The sequence below is a fragment of the Pyrgilauda ruficollis genome, unplaced genomic scaffold (assembly GCF_017590135.1).
Source record: "Pyrgilauda ruficollis isolate IOZ18807 unplaced genomic scaffold, ASM1759013v1 scaffold14, whole genome shotgun sequence".
NCBI classification, from domain to species: domain Eukaryota; kingdom Metazoa; phylum Chordata; class Aves; order Passeriformes; family Passeridae; genus Pyrgilauda; species Pyrgilauda ruficollis.
Genome location: NW_024512543.1, coordinates 4,304,198 through 4,321,708, shown reverse-complemented (window position 1 = coordinate 4,321,708; position 17,511 = coordinate 4,304,198). Strand labels below are relative to the sequence as shown.

The following is a 17,511-nucleotide window of genomic DNA, read 5'->3' as shown; positions in this document are numbered from 1 at the left end:
TTTGTCTGGAGCTGCTGCTCCCCACTTCCTCCTCTTCCTGCCCCAGAAAGGGTCAGCTAAAACTAAAAGTCCAGGTAAGCAAAGATTACCAGGACAACACGTAGTACAGAAAGTGATTATTTTTATTCTTTTCACTTGTAGTTCTCTTGCCAGATTTTCTGCATTTCTCTATTTTCCTTTACAAAAATTCACCACTTTCAATTAAAGATTCATACTGTAAAGAAAAAAAAATCAAGTAATGCGCTATGAGAAGTATACGTCTCAACTAATCAAAAAGAAAAAGAGAAAAATCTTGTTCTTTATGACCTCATGAGCTTTAGGCTCACCTAAACCTTTTAAAAATAAAGGATTAAGTAGTGGAAGGAATAGTACAGCTCTTTTTGGAAGGGTATGCCACCCACCCAGTGTGTGTCAGCACACTGCTGCCCCTGCCACTCAAACTGCAGCACATACATGTTCCATATGCTTTGGTCTCTCCTAGGATCAATATCTCCTGCCTCTGTAAGAGGAAAGGTTGGTCTCTTCAGTGCCTCACACAGCCAAACAACTGCAGAGCACTCAAACAGTGTCCTATCCAGGACATGAACAAGCACAATCTTTCAGGTCACTAACCAAGCTTCTGGATGCTAAACTTGATGCAGACCTCAGCCCTGTTTTAGAAGATGCATTTTTCTCCTACCCACTAAACAACTCACCGGATATAGGATTCTCGCTTGCCACATACAACACAGAGGTTTTCTTTGACTGTCAGATAATAATCAACTTGGGACTCAGGACGTCCTGAAGGCTCAAAACGCAGCTTCACAACAAAAGGGTCTGTGCTAACTAGCTCTAAAAGGATAAAGGCAAAGAGAAAATATTCCAGACAAATTGTATTGGAGAGCTAAAATAACAATGCTACAATGTAAGAGTCATCCTAGTGAATCCCCAACAGTACTTCCAATAAGAAAGGATACCAAAAAAATCATGCTCCGTTAGGAAGAGGAGAGAGAGGAGACAGAGAGGAGAGAGAGAGGAGACAGAGAGGAGAGAGGGGAGAGAGAGGGATACCAACAGGAAAACTGGTATGCCTACCTCCAATCCCCTTGTCCAAATACCACTGAGCCTTCTTGCGATCACAAGTGCACAGTGGCTGTCCATCTGGTGCATGCAGGAAGCAGTTGTCATACAGTGGAGATTTTCTATGAAACAAGGCCAGTATTACAGCAGCTACAATAGCATGCAAAAAAACCCAGAGCTTTCTATAGCCCTGTGTGCCACACTGCAGTCCAGGCAGCTTCCTCCGAATCACAGGAGTACCCCTAAACACAAACTTGGGGCTGCTGAGTCTCCACAGTCTGCTGCTTAGGGTAACAACGTATCTGAAAATTTATCCAGGGTTCACCAACTAACTCTAAGGTATCTTTGCTCTCCTGCTGTCAACAGAATTGTAACTCTTGAATCCCAGTTTTCAAGAGATGCCATCACTGAAGACAGCATTAAAAAAAAAAAGAAATAGAAAACAAAAGAGAATTGAAGTCACAAAGGATGATGAGCTAAGAGTAAGCTCAAAGACAGCATCAACTTACAGCAAGGTAGTTTCAAGAATTAGCTGCCTAAGCCTGGATTTTAATGATTTTTATGAAAACTTTTCTAAAATTTAGTGTGAATATCAATTACTTTATTCACCCAAGAGAAATGGTCCAAAACCACTCCTCCACTGGGAACTTAAACACATGAGTTCAGCACTGGGAACTTGAACAGATGAGTTCAGGAGAACAACAAAGCTGAGCTGACACCCTCAAACACAGGTCCCAACGTTTGGCAGTGACAAGAAGTCCTGTGTGAGCAGTCTCTGGCAGTTTTTGGCAGTGTGTGGAAGGGCTCTGTTTTGCAGAAAACATTTCTTTACTCTGCCAACCTCCTTCAAACAAAATTGAAGCGTGGAGCAGGCTGGGCTCAGAGAGGACGTGGGAGGAGCTGGCCACACATGGCACAATACACTGCAGGAAAGTTTCCTTTCCTCTCTGCAGTGAGATTGTACAAATTAGTTCTCAGCTAAAAAGGTTGATTCATAGGCTATCTCCTTCCACTGAGCATCCACAGTTCAACTCAGCCACCATGATAATTTCAGTACTTCCCAACTCTAAATGAATAAACATTAAAACTAAACAGACTTAAACAGAAAGGAAAAGTGAAAAAGAACTTTTGAAACCACACCCAGTGTTACCACAGACCAGAGCCACACTGCAGTAAATACTGTAAAAAGCAGTGAGTCTACGGATCTGTCATGAAGTCAAGCACAGTTAAAAACAAAAAATAAATAAACAAATATGGGGAGATCTTAATTTATCTTGGAATGTAATTTTGTTTCAATTTTAATACTCCCATGAGATGCAGTCCTCCTGTTTTGTATTACACAGCCTCCAAAAAAATTAAAAAGAAATATGAGGGACTTGCTCTGTAAAACATAATAGTGTTAATCACTGCTAATGAAATCAATACTATTCACTACACTAAAATTTCTCCATTGCCAATCCAATAAACCTAAAAAGAAGAAAACAAATATAAAAATTTATTTCTTTCCCAATTATATTTACATGTAATTTTAGTTATGTCCAATGACAAATTTTATTAGATTGTATCCTAACAAAAGCAAACATACAGATATCCCACACCTTCCATTGCACTGAGCCTAAAGCAACTTTTCAAACTTGTATTCCATTTAAAAACAACTGAACTCTTGCTAGCAAAAGCTCATAAGAATTTAGGATTCACTCAAAAAAATCGCCTGCAAGGATGGTAATCCTGAATCCAGCAATAGCTGCCTCTGCAAGGCTAAAGCAGCACTATTCTTTCCTCTCACCCCCTGGCCAACAAAGAAGGGCACTGCTTTGCTGCTACCACAGGCTGTTCCTTCCTGTGCCCTCTGGCACCTCACATAACATGTCTTACCCCTGCTAATCTCAGCTTTCAGCCCTGCCATCTCTGTGGCCGTGGTGACATGGGACAGCAAAGGAAAAACAACAGTCCATGAGGCAGATCCTGATGAAAGGACAAGCTCTGTGCAGTTGCCCCTTTTACTTGGAGAAGACAGGGCACAGCTGTTTGAGCAGCAGAATCATAGAACATGCCAAGTTGGAAGGGACCCTTCCAGGACCATTGAGTCCAACTCTTAGCCCTGCTCAGGACACCCTGGACAGCCAAGAATTACACCTGGAAAGCCAACTGCCTCCTGCTAGGACTCTGCTCTCTGGCTAATGCTTCCACAGGGGAAGGAAGGGTAAAACTTAAAAGACAACACCTCAACTTGCTCATGATCTAAGTAGAGATCTAAGTGCTGCCACTGCTTTCAATACTGCCTAGAGGAAAATGAGAAAACAGAAATAGGATCTGACCCCCATTACTGTTAGGTCCTGTGTTCCCTTTCTGAGCTCATGTGAGCTACTCTGTTTAATGACTAGAGCATGAGGCAACACTCAGGGCTTTCCACATGAAATGCAAAGAGTAAGATGTGCTCATATACTCACCTTGCAGAATATCCCACACCCAGAGGCTTTCGCTTCTGCCTCCGTGGATCTCTCATTTGCTGATTGCCAGAGGGCTGGCCATTCACCCAAGATTTCCGATTCTTTGTTTTCTGAGGGGAACGCCCCTCTCCACTCTTCTCCTCTCCTGTGCTGCCACTCTTTCTTCCTCTAAATGGGATATCCACCAAGCCCTGGCATTTACCCCGTGCTTTCTCCCAAGCAGTGACAGAGTTTTCACCTTCAGATGTAGCAGGGAGGCTGGTAAATCCCAGCAAATGGAAGAACAGAGCCACTGAGACCTGGGCATCCCTAGCAGCATAGAGAACCTGCAGAAAAGCACAGAAATTAAGATACTGACAAACAGCAAATACTCCCAACATTATCAGTCTTTAGCACATGGTACAGTAAAACCAGAAGCTGGATTCATTTCCTTTTGAAGTTCACATGAACTTTTGCCAGTTGAGTGGCACTTTGATAACAACACCACATTCCACTACCTTGGTGTAGTGCCCCCAGGAACTGCAAGGGACTGAAAATATATTTAGGTCAGACATCCTCATATTCCACCAATCCCTCCCTCATAAAAAGTTCCGTTTTGGCCACTGGCTAAGAGTATTCAGCATGGGGTTTTTTTGTCCTGTCACTCCCTCTGCTGGTCATTGCTTCTGCAGGCATGTGCAGTGTGACTAAAGAAACTCAGTGCTCTAAAGAAGATGAACAAGATTTCTAGTGTCTCTCTAATATTGCACTGACTACTACAGACTGAAGAAAATAATAAAAAGGAGAGGTTTTGGAAACACTTCTTCAAGGGATCTTGCCTCATAGATCTTTCAGGACTAAAACAAAACAAGGGTAAAGAATCCAAGGAGAATAGCAGAAAATCATCTTCAAGGAAAAGGAGGGACATTAAATTAACTTTAACTTTTAACTGAAATTAACTTTAGGTCCTGTCACACATAAGATTTTGAGGTATAATTTGAAAAGGCTCAGATCTCCCTATAGTAAAGCCTCTTTTGCAATGAAGAATGTTACTCTTCCTCCCAAAGCAGTAAGTTGAAGTGGAGAACACACCTGATCTTGTGTCAGTTCTTCTGCTTCCCAGTTGCTGCAACGCACATGAGGAGATTTGTCAAGCGGGAAGTTCAGGACTTTTTCAGCTAAAGACTTAAGGCTAAGGCAGTTGTGAAGTAGATCCTTCCTTCAATTCAACAAAGTGAAACAAATATATTAAAAATGAAACTATACACTCATGCAAATTCAGATGGCCTCATACAGCCTGAACCCGCGAGAACACAATGCACATGATGCATGACTCTAACAGCACGCAGCTGTTTGCCTGTCAGCTTTACAGGCCCTCTCCTCCCCTCTACTAAAATGTCCCTTCTAGATTTAGTAATTATCTCGTGTCTGCAATATGCAAAGCAGACGAGGCTGGGAGTTAGTAACATTTAAGGCTGAAGTGTTTGGCTCTGAACTACTCCCTTCTGAACTAAAGAGGTCCATCATACAGTGATGGACTACTTGTCCGAGGGATTCATGAGAAGCCCAAGAACCAGGAATGACTCAGAACAATCCTGGCCACTAGAGACAAGAAGTCCATCCTCAGTGCTAAAAAGGCACCAATAGGTCAGCAAATGCACAGCCCAGATCCCTAACACCGCACCCAGGCACACATAAAATTGTACATGAGAATATTTGCAAGTAAAACATCTTGTTTCAGGAAGAGTGAAAGATAAGAAAATGGCATCACAAGTGTAACCTTTCCATAGAAGAATTGTTATTAAAAGAGAAAATTGGAACTGGTTTATTTAGCAATTTTTCAAGAAATCTTGAAATGCAACAGTTCCACTTGCATGTCCTGTGCACACTTAACTCACACTTCTTGGCAGTGTATTCAAACATCTGCTGACACAGTGTTCATTCTTACTGCATTACATCACTGTGCCTGGACTTCTTAAAAGCTGAAGCATGGTACACAGAGAAGTCCACAAAGGTATCAGTCTGTGAGAGAAGACTAACGGACACAATTAGCAAACGAAATCCTCATTAAGATTTCATTTCCATTAAGATCACAGAATAGAAGCATGACATGCTCCTGGGCTGCAGCTATCAATGCCCATTTTCTAAAGCCACCCTAAGAATTCCAGACATACCAGAGTGATAGCATTCAGCTTATGCAAATCACCTAAGATATATTTCCAACTCAAATGATGCCTCAAAAGGACCTACCGCTGTCTCATGGCTAAATACCGAAGATCCATGCTCCCTTTGACTGGAAGACCATAATCATGAAGCAATTTGCAAGCATCTTCCCAGCATCCTACACCAACTTTGAACACAGCACTATCTGCCATGATGTCCACCAGGGTCTTTGGAAGAGTCTGGCCACTGGCAACAAGCCTGGGCAACCGAACAAGAATGCAGAGGCCACTGGAAGAAGCCATCTGTAACAGGGACACAGGATTTGCTTTTCCCTCCATAGATACCTGTAATGAAGTAAAAAATGAGAGTCCAGGTTACTGTATTATTAGTAATACTGGACCTGAAGCAAATTGCAAAAAAGGCCACTGAAAGCAAGAAATACTTATCAGTTTACATGGTCAAGTATTGTTACAAGTCTCTAAAAATTCACGGCAAATTACGTGGTCTTTTTCACAGTATTACTGTGCCCAAGCGACTTCTTGCCCCATTCCCACATGACAATCTTTCCCCCTTTCACCCTTCCCCTTCATAGCTGAGCTGGTGGAAGAAATCAGAACATTTTTGAATCCACATCAACACAAAGCCAGCCACTATATAAATGGGTATGGCAAATATATTGTTTAGCTGTGGCTTATACTGTGGGGTGAATAAATTTCCAGTCAAAACAATGGCAAAGCCAGGCTTTATAAATTACTTTAACCCTGTTTGAGATATCACGCATGCAAATGTACAAGCAGAAGAGGAACACTTTGTTTTCTCATTGTCCCAGTGAATTTTATCTATGTATTAGCATTATCCTCCTTTTTGGACTTAACATTCTTAAGATATTGTTTCTTAAATGTAGCTGGATTTAAAATAGTGTAAGCCCAAGCTACTTCTAGTAAATCACCTTTAAAGAGATATTACACGAAACACATAGTGCTATATTTAGCCATACAACTGTTGCTATATTTAGTAAAGTCGATTTATCACAGAAACTCAGTAAACAAATACATCTAGTGAATTAAAAACCTAGCATATTTAAACGAAAGAGGAATCAAAATTAGCATCTGCTTCACTGCCATCATGACAGACAATCACAGTTTCAATAGTCAACCCCTGGTATCTGTTTAAGCAACAAATTGCTCCACCCTCAATTATTTCCCCATGCAATTTGCAATCTAAAGGAAGGAGAGGCGCTTCTTGATCACTCACCCACTCACAATCAATTCCAAGAACCGGCCACTTCTCCAGCTCCTTCTTCAGCAATGGTTCAACATGATCCCACTCCTCCTGCTCTGAAACTATCACTATGTTTGCACCAAGGGTCCTCTCTATCCAGAAGAAGGTGGGAGATCCGAAGAAGGAAAGCACCTTCTTATCCTCTGCCTTAATGAGTTTCTCATCTCCTGACTTTACTGCTGCTTCCTCTTGCTGACTACGACAGCGTGTTTTTCCTTTCCGATGCTGGGTCGCTTTCCACAAAACCAGGCCCCCCAATGCAACACCCAGCAGGGTCGCCAAAGTAATCGTCACAGCTGTTTGCTTGGCCATTTTTTATTGCCCTTTCTCCCCCTTCACCTCATCCTCTCAAAACGGCACTGTGGGATTTCATCATGGCCTGTGGAGAAAAATAAGAGGAAGAAATTAAAGACAACTTAATAAAATGTGTTTAGAGATATTAAATACATGCAATGCTATCATAACAAGGTTCTAGCCATAACTTGTAATCCTGACAGAAAAAAGGTCCGGGTCCCACTTTGACAGACTGGGGGCCTGGGTACAGACAGCTGCAGTGATGGATTGGGCAGGAAGAGCAGACTGAATGCTGCTGTTGATCACACCACTGAAAACCTTAAAGGGAAGCCATCCAGTTAAACTGGTGCAACTCGGTGCTTCCACAAACTCTGCGATTCCAAAAAGAAACTAGTCACAGTTATTATCAACACCTTTTAGTTCAGTTTGTAACTAGATCAACCTAAACAAGGCCAAAATGAAAATGCTGCAGAATAAGCATGTCTGTTCACGCATTAGTAAACAACAGGCATTTATTTGTCCATTACATTCACATCCATACTAGGGTCAAATGGCCCTTCAGGCACTGGAAAGTCCTAGAACAGCAGCATCTTATTTTTAACATAGCTGTCCCTCTCTCATACAGAAGCTGAGTACCCCTTCAATAAACTGAAATCAATCCTGCTCCTCCATCCCAACCCACCGCGTTGTTTCTAAAGGGCTGTCCTTGCGCACACTTCCCCACAAGGAGAAGTTCGTGTGTCGATGTTACTCCAGCATGGATGCTGCACAGCCGCTCCCAACACCCCGAGCACAGCCGGGGCACCTGCCTGAGCACCCCCGAAGCAACAGGTCCTTCGCTGCCACCCTGTAAACTGAGCGCGAACGAGCCCGCCCGCAGCGACGGCCTCTCCCTCGGTCCAACAGCCACCACCGCTCTGGGAACCGGGCGTGCCTGTGATCCCTGTGCGGATCCCCCGCCGGGGCAGCAGAAGCCCCGGTAAGACACGCCGGCCCGGCTCAGCCCCGGCGGCAGCGGCGCGCCAAGGCCCGGGGGCGGGCCCGGGATGGATCCCAGCCGAGCGCTCCTCCGGGACGCTGCCAGGACCGCCGGGATGGGGGCTGGCGGGGGCGTCCGCGGCTCCGCTGGGCAGCAGGGGCAACGCGCTGCCCGCTTTCGGTTCGGTCGCGATTGTCTACCCTGGGAAGAGGCCCGAACGCCGGGAGCGAGCATGCGGGAGGCCGCGGGAGCACCGGCCCGCGCACCGGCCCGCCTGCAGCCGCAGCCGCGGCCTCTCCGGGATGCGCGCAGCAGCCTCTCCCCCGCGCCCGGCCCCGCCGCCCGCCCGCGGCCCCGCCGGGCGCCCACCGATCCGCCCGCTGCCTGCGTCCCGGGGAACGGCTGCGTCCGGCTGCAGGAACGCCCCGCGGGGCAGTCGCCACACACACCGGGAGCCTTAGAGTGGCGGACGCTTCCTCTGTGCCGGCGGTGCGAGTGGGCGATGGGCGCCGCCATGTTGTACGGCAGCTAGTGGCGGGGCGGCTGTGTCGCTGGGCGAGCTCCAACGTGCCTTCAGCCGGGGCAAAATGCTGTCAAGAATACTGATGAGCTAGCTCTTTTTAAAGGAGATTTTTGGAGTGAAAAGTGCGGTTTGTTGTCTGCGACTAGGGAGGGCTTGAGGAGCGAGCCGCAGCGGGCGTGAAGTCACCCACACGCGGAGCACCGGGGAGCCCCTAGGGCAGGAGAGACCAGACAGAACGGGAAGTAAAGAACAAAGGCAGCCGGGAAAATAAACAGCAAATCGCAGCCACCTACAAAGTGGCAAACTGGAAGAAAACAGAGGGAACTCATCAAGTGGAGAGTGTTAAGAAATTAACAGAGGAACACGTCAATCATAACAAGAGATTGTTCCCCTGTGTGTGGGGAGAAATACGAATGTTAGAAGAGTGACACCACAAAACCTGGACAGTGAGTATGCAGGCAGCTGCTGTACCCAGAGCATCATCAAGGTGTGAGGTCATCAGTGTTAAAAATCAAACGAATTTCCAGCCCAAACTCTATTGCAAATGAGAGGATCTGAGCACCCAATTTCTTCAAATTCCTTTGCAATTCCCAGTATCTCCAAGATTTTGTGCTGTTAGCTCTCCACCTAGCTGCATCTATTTGAAGTAGAGACTGAACCCCCAGAAAATACTGTGTTAAATCTATTTAACAATTTGACAGCATCTAATTTTGTTTTGTTTTATCTTTGCCACTTGTAGTCATCAGGGTAGGAGGATCTCCCTAGCAGAGATGTGGTATTTAGCAGACACATTGTCCAAAGAGTCTAACAAAGAGGCTAATGGATGGCACTGGCAAAAATCTTCCATAGAAGCAGTATTTTTTTCGGTCTGTAACTCATCTTTATTTTCCCCCTTCTTTTTTTCTTAACTCATGAATGAGGTACAGACATCTTGATAGCTCACAAGGAAAACAGGTGATTTCTAGAACACTTTTTTTGAGCAAATAAGGCCCTCTCCTTATCAGAAATAAGATTACAAGGTTATTAATGGTTAAGCAGCTAGTTGTTCTAATGACCTGATCTATGCCAGCATGGTGAGGCCATATCAGGGGTCACCGGTGCTAGGGTAGGATCAGAGTTGTTTTCCATTGACTTGCATATGTATTTTGAATGTACAAATGCTTTATACCTTATAGCTACAGCTTCTATATCATAAGTGTTTCTGCAAAGCCTCTCAGTCTTGCTGTACAGTGACGAGACTTTTATCCATTTTTATATTAATTCACTGAGTTACGAAGCATTGCAATCTCACTGCAGTAACTCACACCTTGTCTCTGCTTCCTTCTCCTCTAGAGGCAAGGTCTGCATCTTCATTTCAGTCACAGCCTGGCCCCAGCTTCTCCATCCATCCCCTGTGCTCCGAGGCACCAGACACAGCTGACCAGCTGAATTGCAGGTCTCCAAGCAGGAGCTAGCACTGCTCTGAAGTTTCTCACATGACTTGTGCTCAGAGGAAAGGTGCATCATGTGCATGCTCAGGGGAGAAACCTGGAGGGTTTCTGAGTTCCCACAGTCAGATGGACATGTTCTGCCTGTTTCTTTCCCTCTCTCTTCCCTTCACACATATGCCTCAAGGTATAGTGCTTTGTTTTGTATGGTCATTGGAATCTAGCATAAATCTGGGTTGCCACTTGGTTGGATAGTCCCACGTTTCCTGTTGTAGCTGTGACTGACTGCTCATTCCCTGCTTCCTTGCTCCAGCACCCACATATCTGTAATGACAGGGTCAGAAAACCATGGAACTGATCATGTAAACTAGTTCAAGGACAAAAGGTAACACCTGGGGACACAACAGACATTTCAAGGCCCAAGTGGTTGGAAAAAGAACCAAGAAGATGATGCAGCTGGGCTCCAGGATCCAGCTGCCCTACTGTAAGGTAGGCAAGGCATCGTTAAGAGAACTCTGTCAGAGCTCAAGATAACCACAAAATACTGAACAAATCTGCAAATGAATTGTTTATTTTAGTTTCTAAAGTAATAGAAGTGTAAAGTTACCATAGAGAAAAATGCAATAAAATACCCCAATATTTACTTCACAGTGAAAATCTCACAGAGAAGATGCTAGCTTTTTACCAAGTAAGAGGATTTTATCCCTGCTTGCATTTAAAACCTTTATTTTTCATGGCATCACTGAAATTACAGAGTCCTGTAAGCCACAAGTCTCTTTAACAGCTTGTCTTATACCTACCTAGCCATTTATTCAAGTATAAGGATTAAATTAAAAATAAATGAAAGCAACTTATGCATGAATGCATTCTGGCAAAAAACAACAACAACAAAAAACAACAAAAAACAACAACAAAAAACAACAACAAAAAACAACAACAAAAAACAACAACAAAAAACAACAACAAAAAACAACAACAAAAAACAACAAACACTCCAAAAAACAAAACAAAATGAAAAAGCCAAACCAAAACCAAACAAACCACAAGTTCCCAAAACCTGATAGGGACATTGCTGAAGATGAGAAGATAACCAAGTGAGTAAACACCAACTGCTGGCTTAGCCTTACTTATAAGAAACCTGTTAGAGCAGGTAACTGGAAGCATGGTAAATAGCAACATTTACCTTTCTGTGTCTGTAGCCTGACATGAGATCTCTGCAGAGGTCTCTGTCAAAAGACTAATTTTTAGCCTGATTTCCCAAGGAAAGAAGGCTTATGAAATTACTCTATGTTGGTGTTTCTGCCTCTGGGTCCCATTACTTCCCCTGCTTTCCTTGCCAAAAAAGCATGTTTAAACCATTGCTAAATTCCATCTAGATTTGTACAAAGGTAACAAGTGAAATGCAAAGCCAAATGGACGAAACAGGTCCTGATAAAGCTGTCACTGATAAAATGGTAAGCATGTGCAGACACTGCTTAGTATACATATGAGAATCCACACAGCAGTACCACATCAGGACAAATCCATAGGAAACCAGGCTTCACTTGTTCTGCTGATCACAGAAAAAAGAATTATTTTTATAATGACATTAGCTCATCCTTTAGGAGGGAGAAGACTAGGGTAAATGAGTCAGTGTTCAAAGGAAAATCAATGATTGTGGAATATCAAAGGAGAGAGGCTCCAGTGAAGACTTAAATTGCTGGTAGCAGACAATGAGCAGAGAGCTGCATGTAGTCCCCACTAGCTCATTAATAACACTCTCTTTGGGGCCCCATCCCAAGCTACAGAAAAAAGCAAAAGTCACATTTCAAGTCCTAATGTGATTTATCTTCCTTCTGTCGGTGCTGGTAACACCGTGACTACATATGCAAACAAGCCATTTTGAGCAGGGTTTGTTTCAACAGGGTTGATACCAGGAAGGCAGTAGAGTTTCTTTCCTCAAGAAGTCAGAATGAGAGCAGTTTCAATCAACTGAAGCCCCATCCTAAAGATGGAGTCTCACACTGCAACAAGGTGGATGGAAGGTTTAGCTTCTGTTGAAAAGGCAATTTTGCTTCCTCCTTCTCCCTGTCTGCATTCTTCTTCAGTCTCAATTCTGAAAATACTGGTGCCTGCTTGATTCAAGGAATTAAGTGAGCAGAAAGCTAGCACAGCAAAAAACTGGGTTTTCTTCTGGTTTAACTCCTGGTACTAACTCATCATACAGCCAGATCTCAGTGAAACTGCATCTTAAGCCAAAAGATGAGTCAGTGGTAGCTCAGTGAAGGGATCTGACAGAGTTTGCAGGTTTTGCAAAGAATCTGAAAAAAACTCAGAGGTGTAAAATGCCAGATAATCCCATGAGGATGAGTTGTATTAACATCAATCATCATCAATGTATTTCTTCCTTAATTGCCAACTCTTTTCATTGCTTATATAGAAATAGAGATGAATTTCACAATTCCATTTCTTGGAGAGCTGCTTAGCTTACCCCGGTAGTTCAGTCCAGAAGGCACTCTGAGTCAGCCTCACTGTTTATGGCTGCTAAGAATATGGCATCCCCCATCTCCAAAACTCATCTCCCAGCTGGGCACTCCAGACTAGCTTGTGCTGATTTTGGCATTCCTTGGGACATTTCCATGAGCCAATAAACACATGGCAGACAAGCAGGTCCAGTAAGTAGCAGCATCAGCACAAAGAAAGGGACAGAACACAGAGCCACCTTTCAGTGGCCACAAATCATTAGATTGGCTTATCTGCATGTTAAACCTACATAGCAGAACAGCAAGCCCCAAGGGGAGACATTTGAGAAAAAAAATCCTTGGTTTTCCTACCTTTCTGGTCCATTAAAGTAAGCAAAAGAAGAAAAGCCCAGCAGCCACCAAATTTTCACTAGAGGGAATAAATTACACAAGCAAAATTATTTTTTAAAAAATGATATGGCCAAAATATTATGTAGTCTTCTTGGTTTCCCCTTTCTTTCTATTGCCCCTCAAAAATAAAAAATATTGGTATAAATAAACAAATTAATAAAAGCCTTGACTCAGCTCCACTTTCCTAATTACACATTCACTCTCTCTGACTCACTCCATAGACATCCAACTACCAGTGTCCAAACTTCTCAGTTTCCACTCTGGATTAACCAAAGCCAATCAAAGGTTCAACATTACCTCAAAAAGAGTGTTTAAATGTCATCCTTTCTCGCCTGACACAATCAATCATGCTTCACTTAAATACTTTTTACCTATTTAAGACTTCCTAGTGTTTGACAGACTCTCAGAGAACTGTATCCTTGGTCTTCTGTTACCCTCCTACATTATCTCTGAATTAGCACTCGGGAAAGGAGCAGATCCATAAATCATCTGCAGAGAGATATTAATTTATTTGTATTTCAGATGAGATACCTCCCCCTGTCCAAACTCAAAACAGAGTCTTCTCTCTTCTGTGAATGACTAGCAGGAAATTAGAGCTCAGCAGAGCTAGAACTCTTCCCTGAAAGCCCTCTTATTATCTTCTTTGTGAGTATCTGTGGATAGCATCACCAGTTTATCTGCCACTCAAGCTTGTTTGTCAACCGTCAGGTCTGACTGAAATGTCTTTGTAGATTCTAGCACCTAGGGTATACACTTCCATGTGGCAGCTCCAAAACTGCCCTCCAAAACATCCTTGCAGCTAAGACCCTTGTTCTCTTGCTGATATATAAAGACTGCCCTAATACCTCTCTCCAGTATTAATCAACACAGCTCCTAACACAACAGCCATTGACCAATGGAAATGCCAAAGTCTGACAACCGAGCAAAGCTGACTGTAGGCCTCCTATTAATGATCACATTAATGACCACAGCCATCAAATGGATACAACTAATGCAATTTAACTGATTCTCCCAATTCAAATTTGTTCACAAAAATGTTGAAGGGATAACTTTGTACCAGTAGACAGTAAACCCCAATCAGTTATTGTCAGTCCTTCCAGAGGCAGAACAAAAAATCCGTAGCATGGACAGAAGCTAATATGAGAGTAATGTGACACCATGGCCATATCTCATCCAGATCAATTTAGTACTGCTGAGAGACTGAGCTCTGCACAACCTTGGAATTAAGAACTCTGAAACTGCAACCCAAGGTTGTTTACATAGATCATTACTCTAACCACATTGCTTCTCTATTTTAAGGATTCTCCTAGTTCCCTCTTCTGTATTGCATCAAACATTATTTACTTACCTTCATTTCCAAGGGCATCTACAACAAGTCACCCCCCTGTTCATTATCTCCCATTTCCTTTCCACTTAACTCCTCCACTCTGTTGCCTACTTGTTGAAATTCCAGCTAAAACATTTGTTGTGCTTGATTTCATGCTGCTTTTGAGACATGGAGGAGACTGTGAACCTGCTACAGAATTAGGCAGCTCAAGCAGTGTGTGCAGACAGACTCTGGCTGCCTGTGCCCTTTGAGTCTGGCCAGGCTCGATCCAATCTGGTCTGTGACAACCAGTCTCGGTACAGCACCCCCAGAACAGCAACCTGATGAAGTTTGATCTGTTTGACTAACTACTGCCAGTACATCGATTCCATTGCAAGCTGCAGAATGTTCCCATTAAAGGAGACAAAGATGCTTCACTGATGCTACTTCAGTATGACTCAGGACAAGAGTGCATGTGCTTTGGAGAGGTAACAGCACTCTGGCTTTATTAACATAGACACTGGTCATTTTCCAGGAAGATATTACCTGTACAGGCTATGGTAACTTCCTTAGGTGTTATACTCAAAATTAGTTGGAAGAAAGGAATCAAGAGAGTGAAAAGAATGCTTACCAGTACTGTTTTTTAACCTATATGGTCATGTCATTGAACAGAACAGATTGACAGTCTGCTATTATTTTTCTTTTAAATTCTGACTGCTTAGAAATGTGATTTTAAAAACACCACAAAAACAAGCAGAAAAACCCCAACAAAACAAAAACAAACTCAGTTAAATATTTCTGAAAAATCCTGGAACTGGGGGATTAGGAAATAGTTTTATTTCTATGCAAAACCATTTAAGTACACAGCTTTCCTAGAGACTGGATCCAGAATGTGAAGAAAAAACACTGGAGATTTATTATATTGCATAATTATTTCAGTACAGAAACAAAAGGTACTCAAAGGTATTCAACCTTTGGAAAGGGGAAAAAGTGAAATCTTGCTGAGTGAGCAACAGTTTCTGATATAATTGTAATGGTGCAGAATGTCATGGCATGCAAACAACAAAGATATAAAATATGATTTTATAGCAATGTCTGAAGCTTACCTGTGTCTGAAGCTAAGATAATAAACACAAACCATGATGGACAGAGTCATTGCCTCTCTATATTGGGGGTAACTAGATATGTTACATTGCAGTAGTTGGCCATCAACAACTCTAACTAGAAAACATCCTTATGTACAGTTCAGATGAGAAGAGATTAATTGCTTTGTTTTCACTTCAGTTGTGAAGCATTGTTAATTGCAAATGTTAACGATGTTAATGTAACTTTTTACATTCTTTTTTTATTCCCAATTAGAAGAGAAAGTTTTTATTTACTTTTGTTATATGTTAAAATTAAGGCTATAGTGTTGTCAAATAAAAAGCTTGGTCTATGCAGGATTTGGTGCTCTTCCTATAATCTTAACCAAGAAGAAACCCAAAGTACTTAACTGACTTCTTATAATTAAATAATTTCTATTTCTATGGAAAACTGCCACCGGAATACTCAGTCATCTGGCCACAGCACAGTTTGTGTCAGGAAGGGTTTTCCTCCCCAGCTTATTTTAAAGTTTCAAGCCTCCTAATTCCCAGCAGATGCCGTGCTACACAAAGATGGCCAGGATGGTCAGGCTAATTCCTCTCACCTTCTGAAAACTGTATCTTCCCTAGGTACTGGTGCCATGAGGAAATACAGACCTGAAAGTTTCAAGCTGCTCATTTTGTGCACAGGCAGCATGCAGTCAGCTGCAAGGTGGGACTGGGGGTCTCTGCAGCACCTCAGGGACATCACCCTTTGAATGGCACTCCTGTTGCCTGATGAGAAAGAGAAAAGATATTCATATTCCAGTAAGGTAAAGGTTGGGGTATTGTTAAACAGTGAAAGACAACACAGGTCACTTCCACCTGGTTATCCAGCAATGTTTTGGAGTTTAGTTGACACTGCAGGGTAAGAGAAGAAAATTCATTTGTACTTTGAGCAGTCTTCCAAGGGCTGTAGAAAGGGGTCTAGTGGCTCACTTGTGATGGAGCAACCCTCCTGTTTTCAGTGTTACTCGGGAAGGAGCAGGAGAGAGGAAGCTATGAAACCCATAAAAACTATCATAGAGAAAACAACCACAACAATAACAAAAAAAAAAACCCAAAAAACAAACAAACCCAAACTAAATTCTAAAGCCATAATGCTTTGAATTCCCGTAGAAATCACTCAGCATTTACAGAGGACAAGCCCCACTGCAAAACGCCCTCGCACTTGGGCTGTTTTTCCCCTCATCTTCCCTCCGGTGCGTCGCCCGTTGCCTCAAGGCGGGCCGGCCGCGGCTCCGGAGCGCTCCCTTCCCACTCACCGCTCCGCGGGAGCACCTGCCCGCCCGCCGCCGCCTCCCCGCCGGCCGCGGGGCTGCAGGCGGCACAGGCCACTCAGCCGGGCCGGCTGAGCGGTGGCGGGACGCGTCCTCCCGCGGCTCCTCCGAGTCACGGGCGTACCCGTTCCCCGGCAGGTCCTCCGAGTGGCGACCGTATCCTTCCCCCAAAAGGTCCCCGGAGCGGCGAGCGTGTCCGGCCCCCTGCAAGTTCCCGCAGCGGCGAATGTGTCCTTGCCCCAGGAAGTCTTTGGAGTGGCGAACGCGTCCGTCGGTCCCCGGAGTGGCGAACGTTACCGTCCCCGCAGGGGCGAGTGTGCCTGTCCCCCCGCGCCGCTCCAGCAGCGAGTTAACCGTCGGCGGCGCCACGCTAGAGCCGGGCCGGGAGGCGCGGGCTGCAGCTGAGGATCAGCTGCTGAGGGAAGCGGGGAGGAGCCAGCGGGATCAGGAAGCGGCGGAGTGTCTAACACCTCTCTGCCATGGCTGGCTAAAGAAAAATCATCATAACCATAACAAGGGGGGAAGCGGGGGAGGGGAGGCGGCGGCGGGGGAAGGAGCGGCGGGGAGCGGCGCAGGCGGCAGCATGAGGAGGAGAGGCAGCCGGGGGGGCAGCATGCGGTCGGTGGTGGGGTTCCTGTCCCAGCGGGGCTTGGAGGGGGACCCCCTGCTCACCCAAGACTTCCAACGAAGACGCCTGCGGGGCTGCAGGAACCTCTACAAGAAGGACCTCCTGGGCCACTTCGGCTGTGTCAATGCCATTGAATTCTCCAACAATGGAGGCCAGTGGCTGGTCTCAG

General features: G+C 44.3%; 2 protein-coding genes across 12 annotated transcripts in view; one reads left to right on the top strand and one right to left on the bottom strand.

Annotated features, from left to right (window-relative positions):
- The window catches only part of EXD2 (exonuclease 3'-5' domain containing 2), a 27,973-nt gene extending 10,997 nt beyond the window's left edge, over nucleotides 1–16,976 (bottom strand). For 2 of the 11 annotated variants that reach the window (XM_041459815.1, XM_041459816.1), the window contains exons 1-7: nucleotides 8,575–8,703; nucleotides 6,906–7,311; nucleotides 5,739–5,995; nucleotides 4,581–4,707; nucleotides 3,510–3,835; nucleotides 1,075–1,181; nucleotides 696–831 (exon numbers count right to left, since the gene is read on the bottom strand). In XM_041459815.1, the coding sequence (XP_041315749.1) occupies nucleotides 696–831; nucleotides 1,075–1,181; nucleotides 3,510–3,835; nucleotides 4,581–4,707; nucleotides 5,739–5,995; nucleotides 6,906–7,244 (1,292 nt within the window). In that variant the 5' untranslated portion in view covers nucleotides 7,245–7,311; nucleotides 8,575–8,703. The other 9 variants (XM_041459810.1, XM_041459812.1, XM_041459811.1 and 6 more) reach the window with 9 other exon arrangements.
- Nucleotides 16,941–17,511, top strand: part of DCAF5 (DDB1 and CUL4 associated factor 5) — a 70,120-nt gene continuing 69,549 nt past the window's right edge. The window contains exon 1 of the mRNA XM_041459800.1: nucleotides 16,941–17,511. Coding sequence (XP_041315734.1) covers nucleotides 16,941–17,511 — 571 coding nt within the window.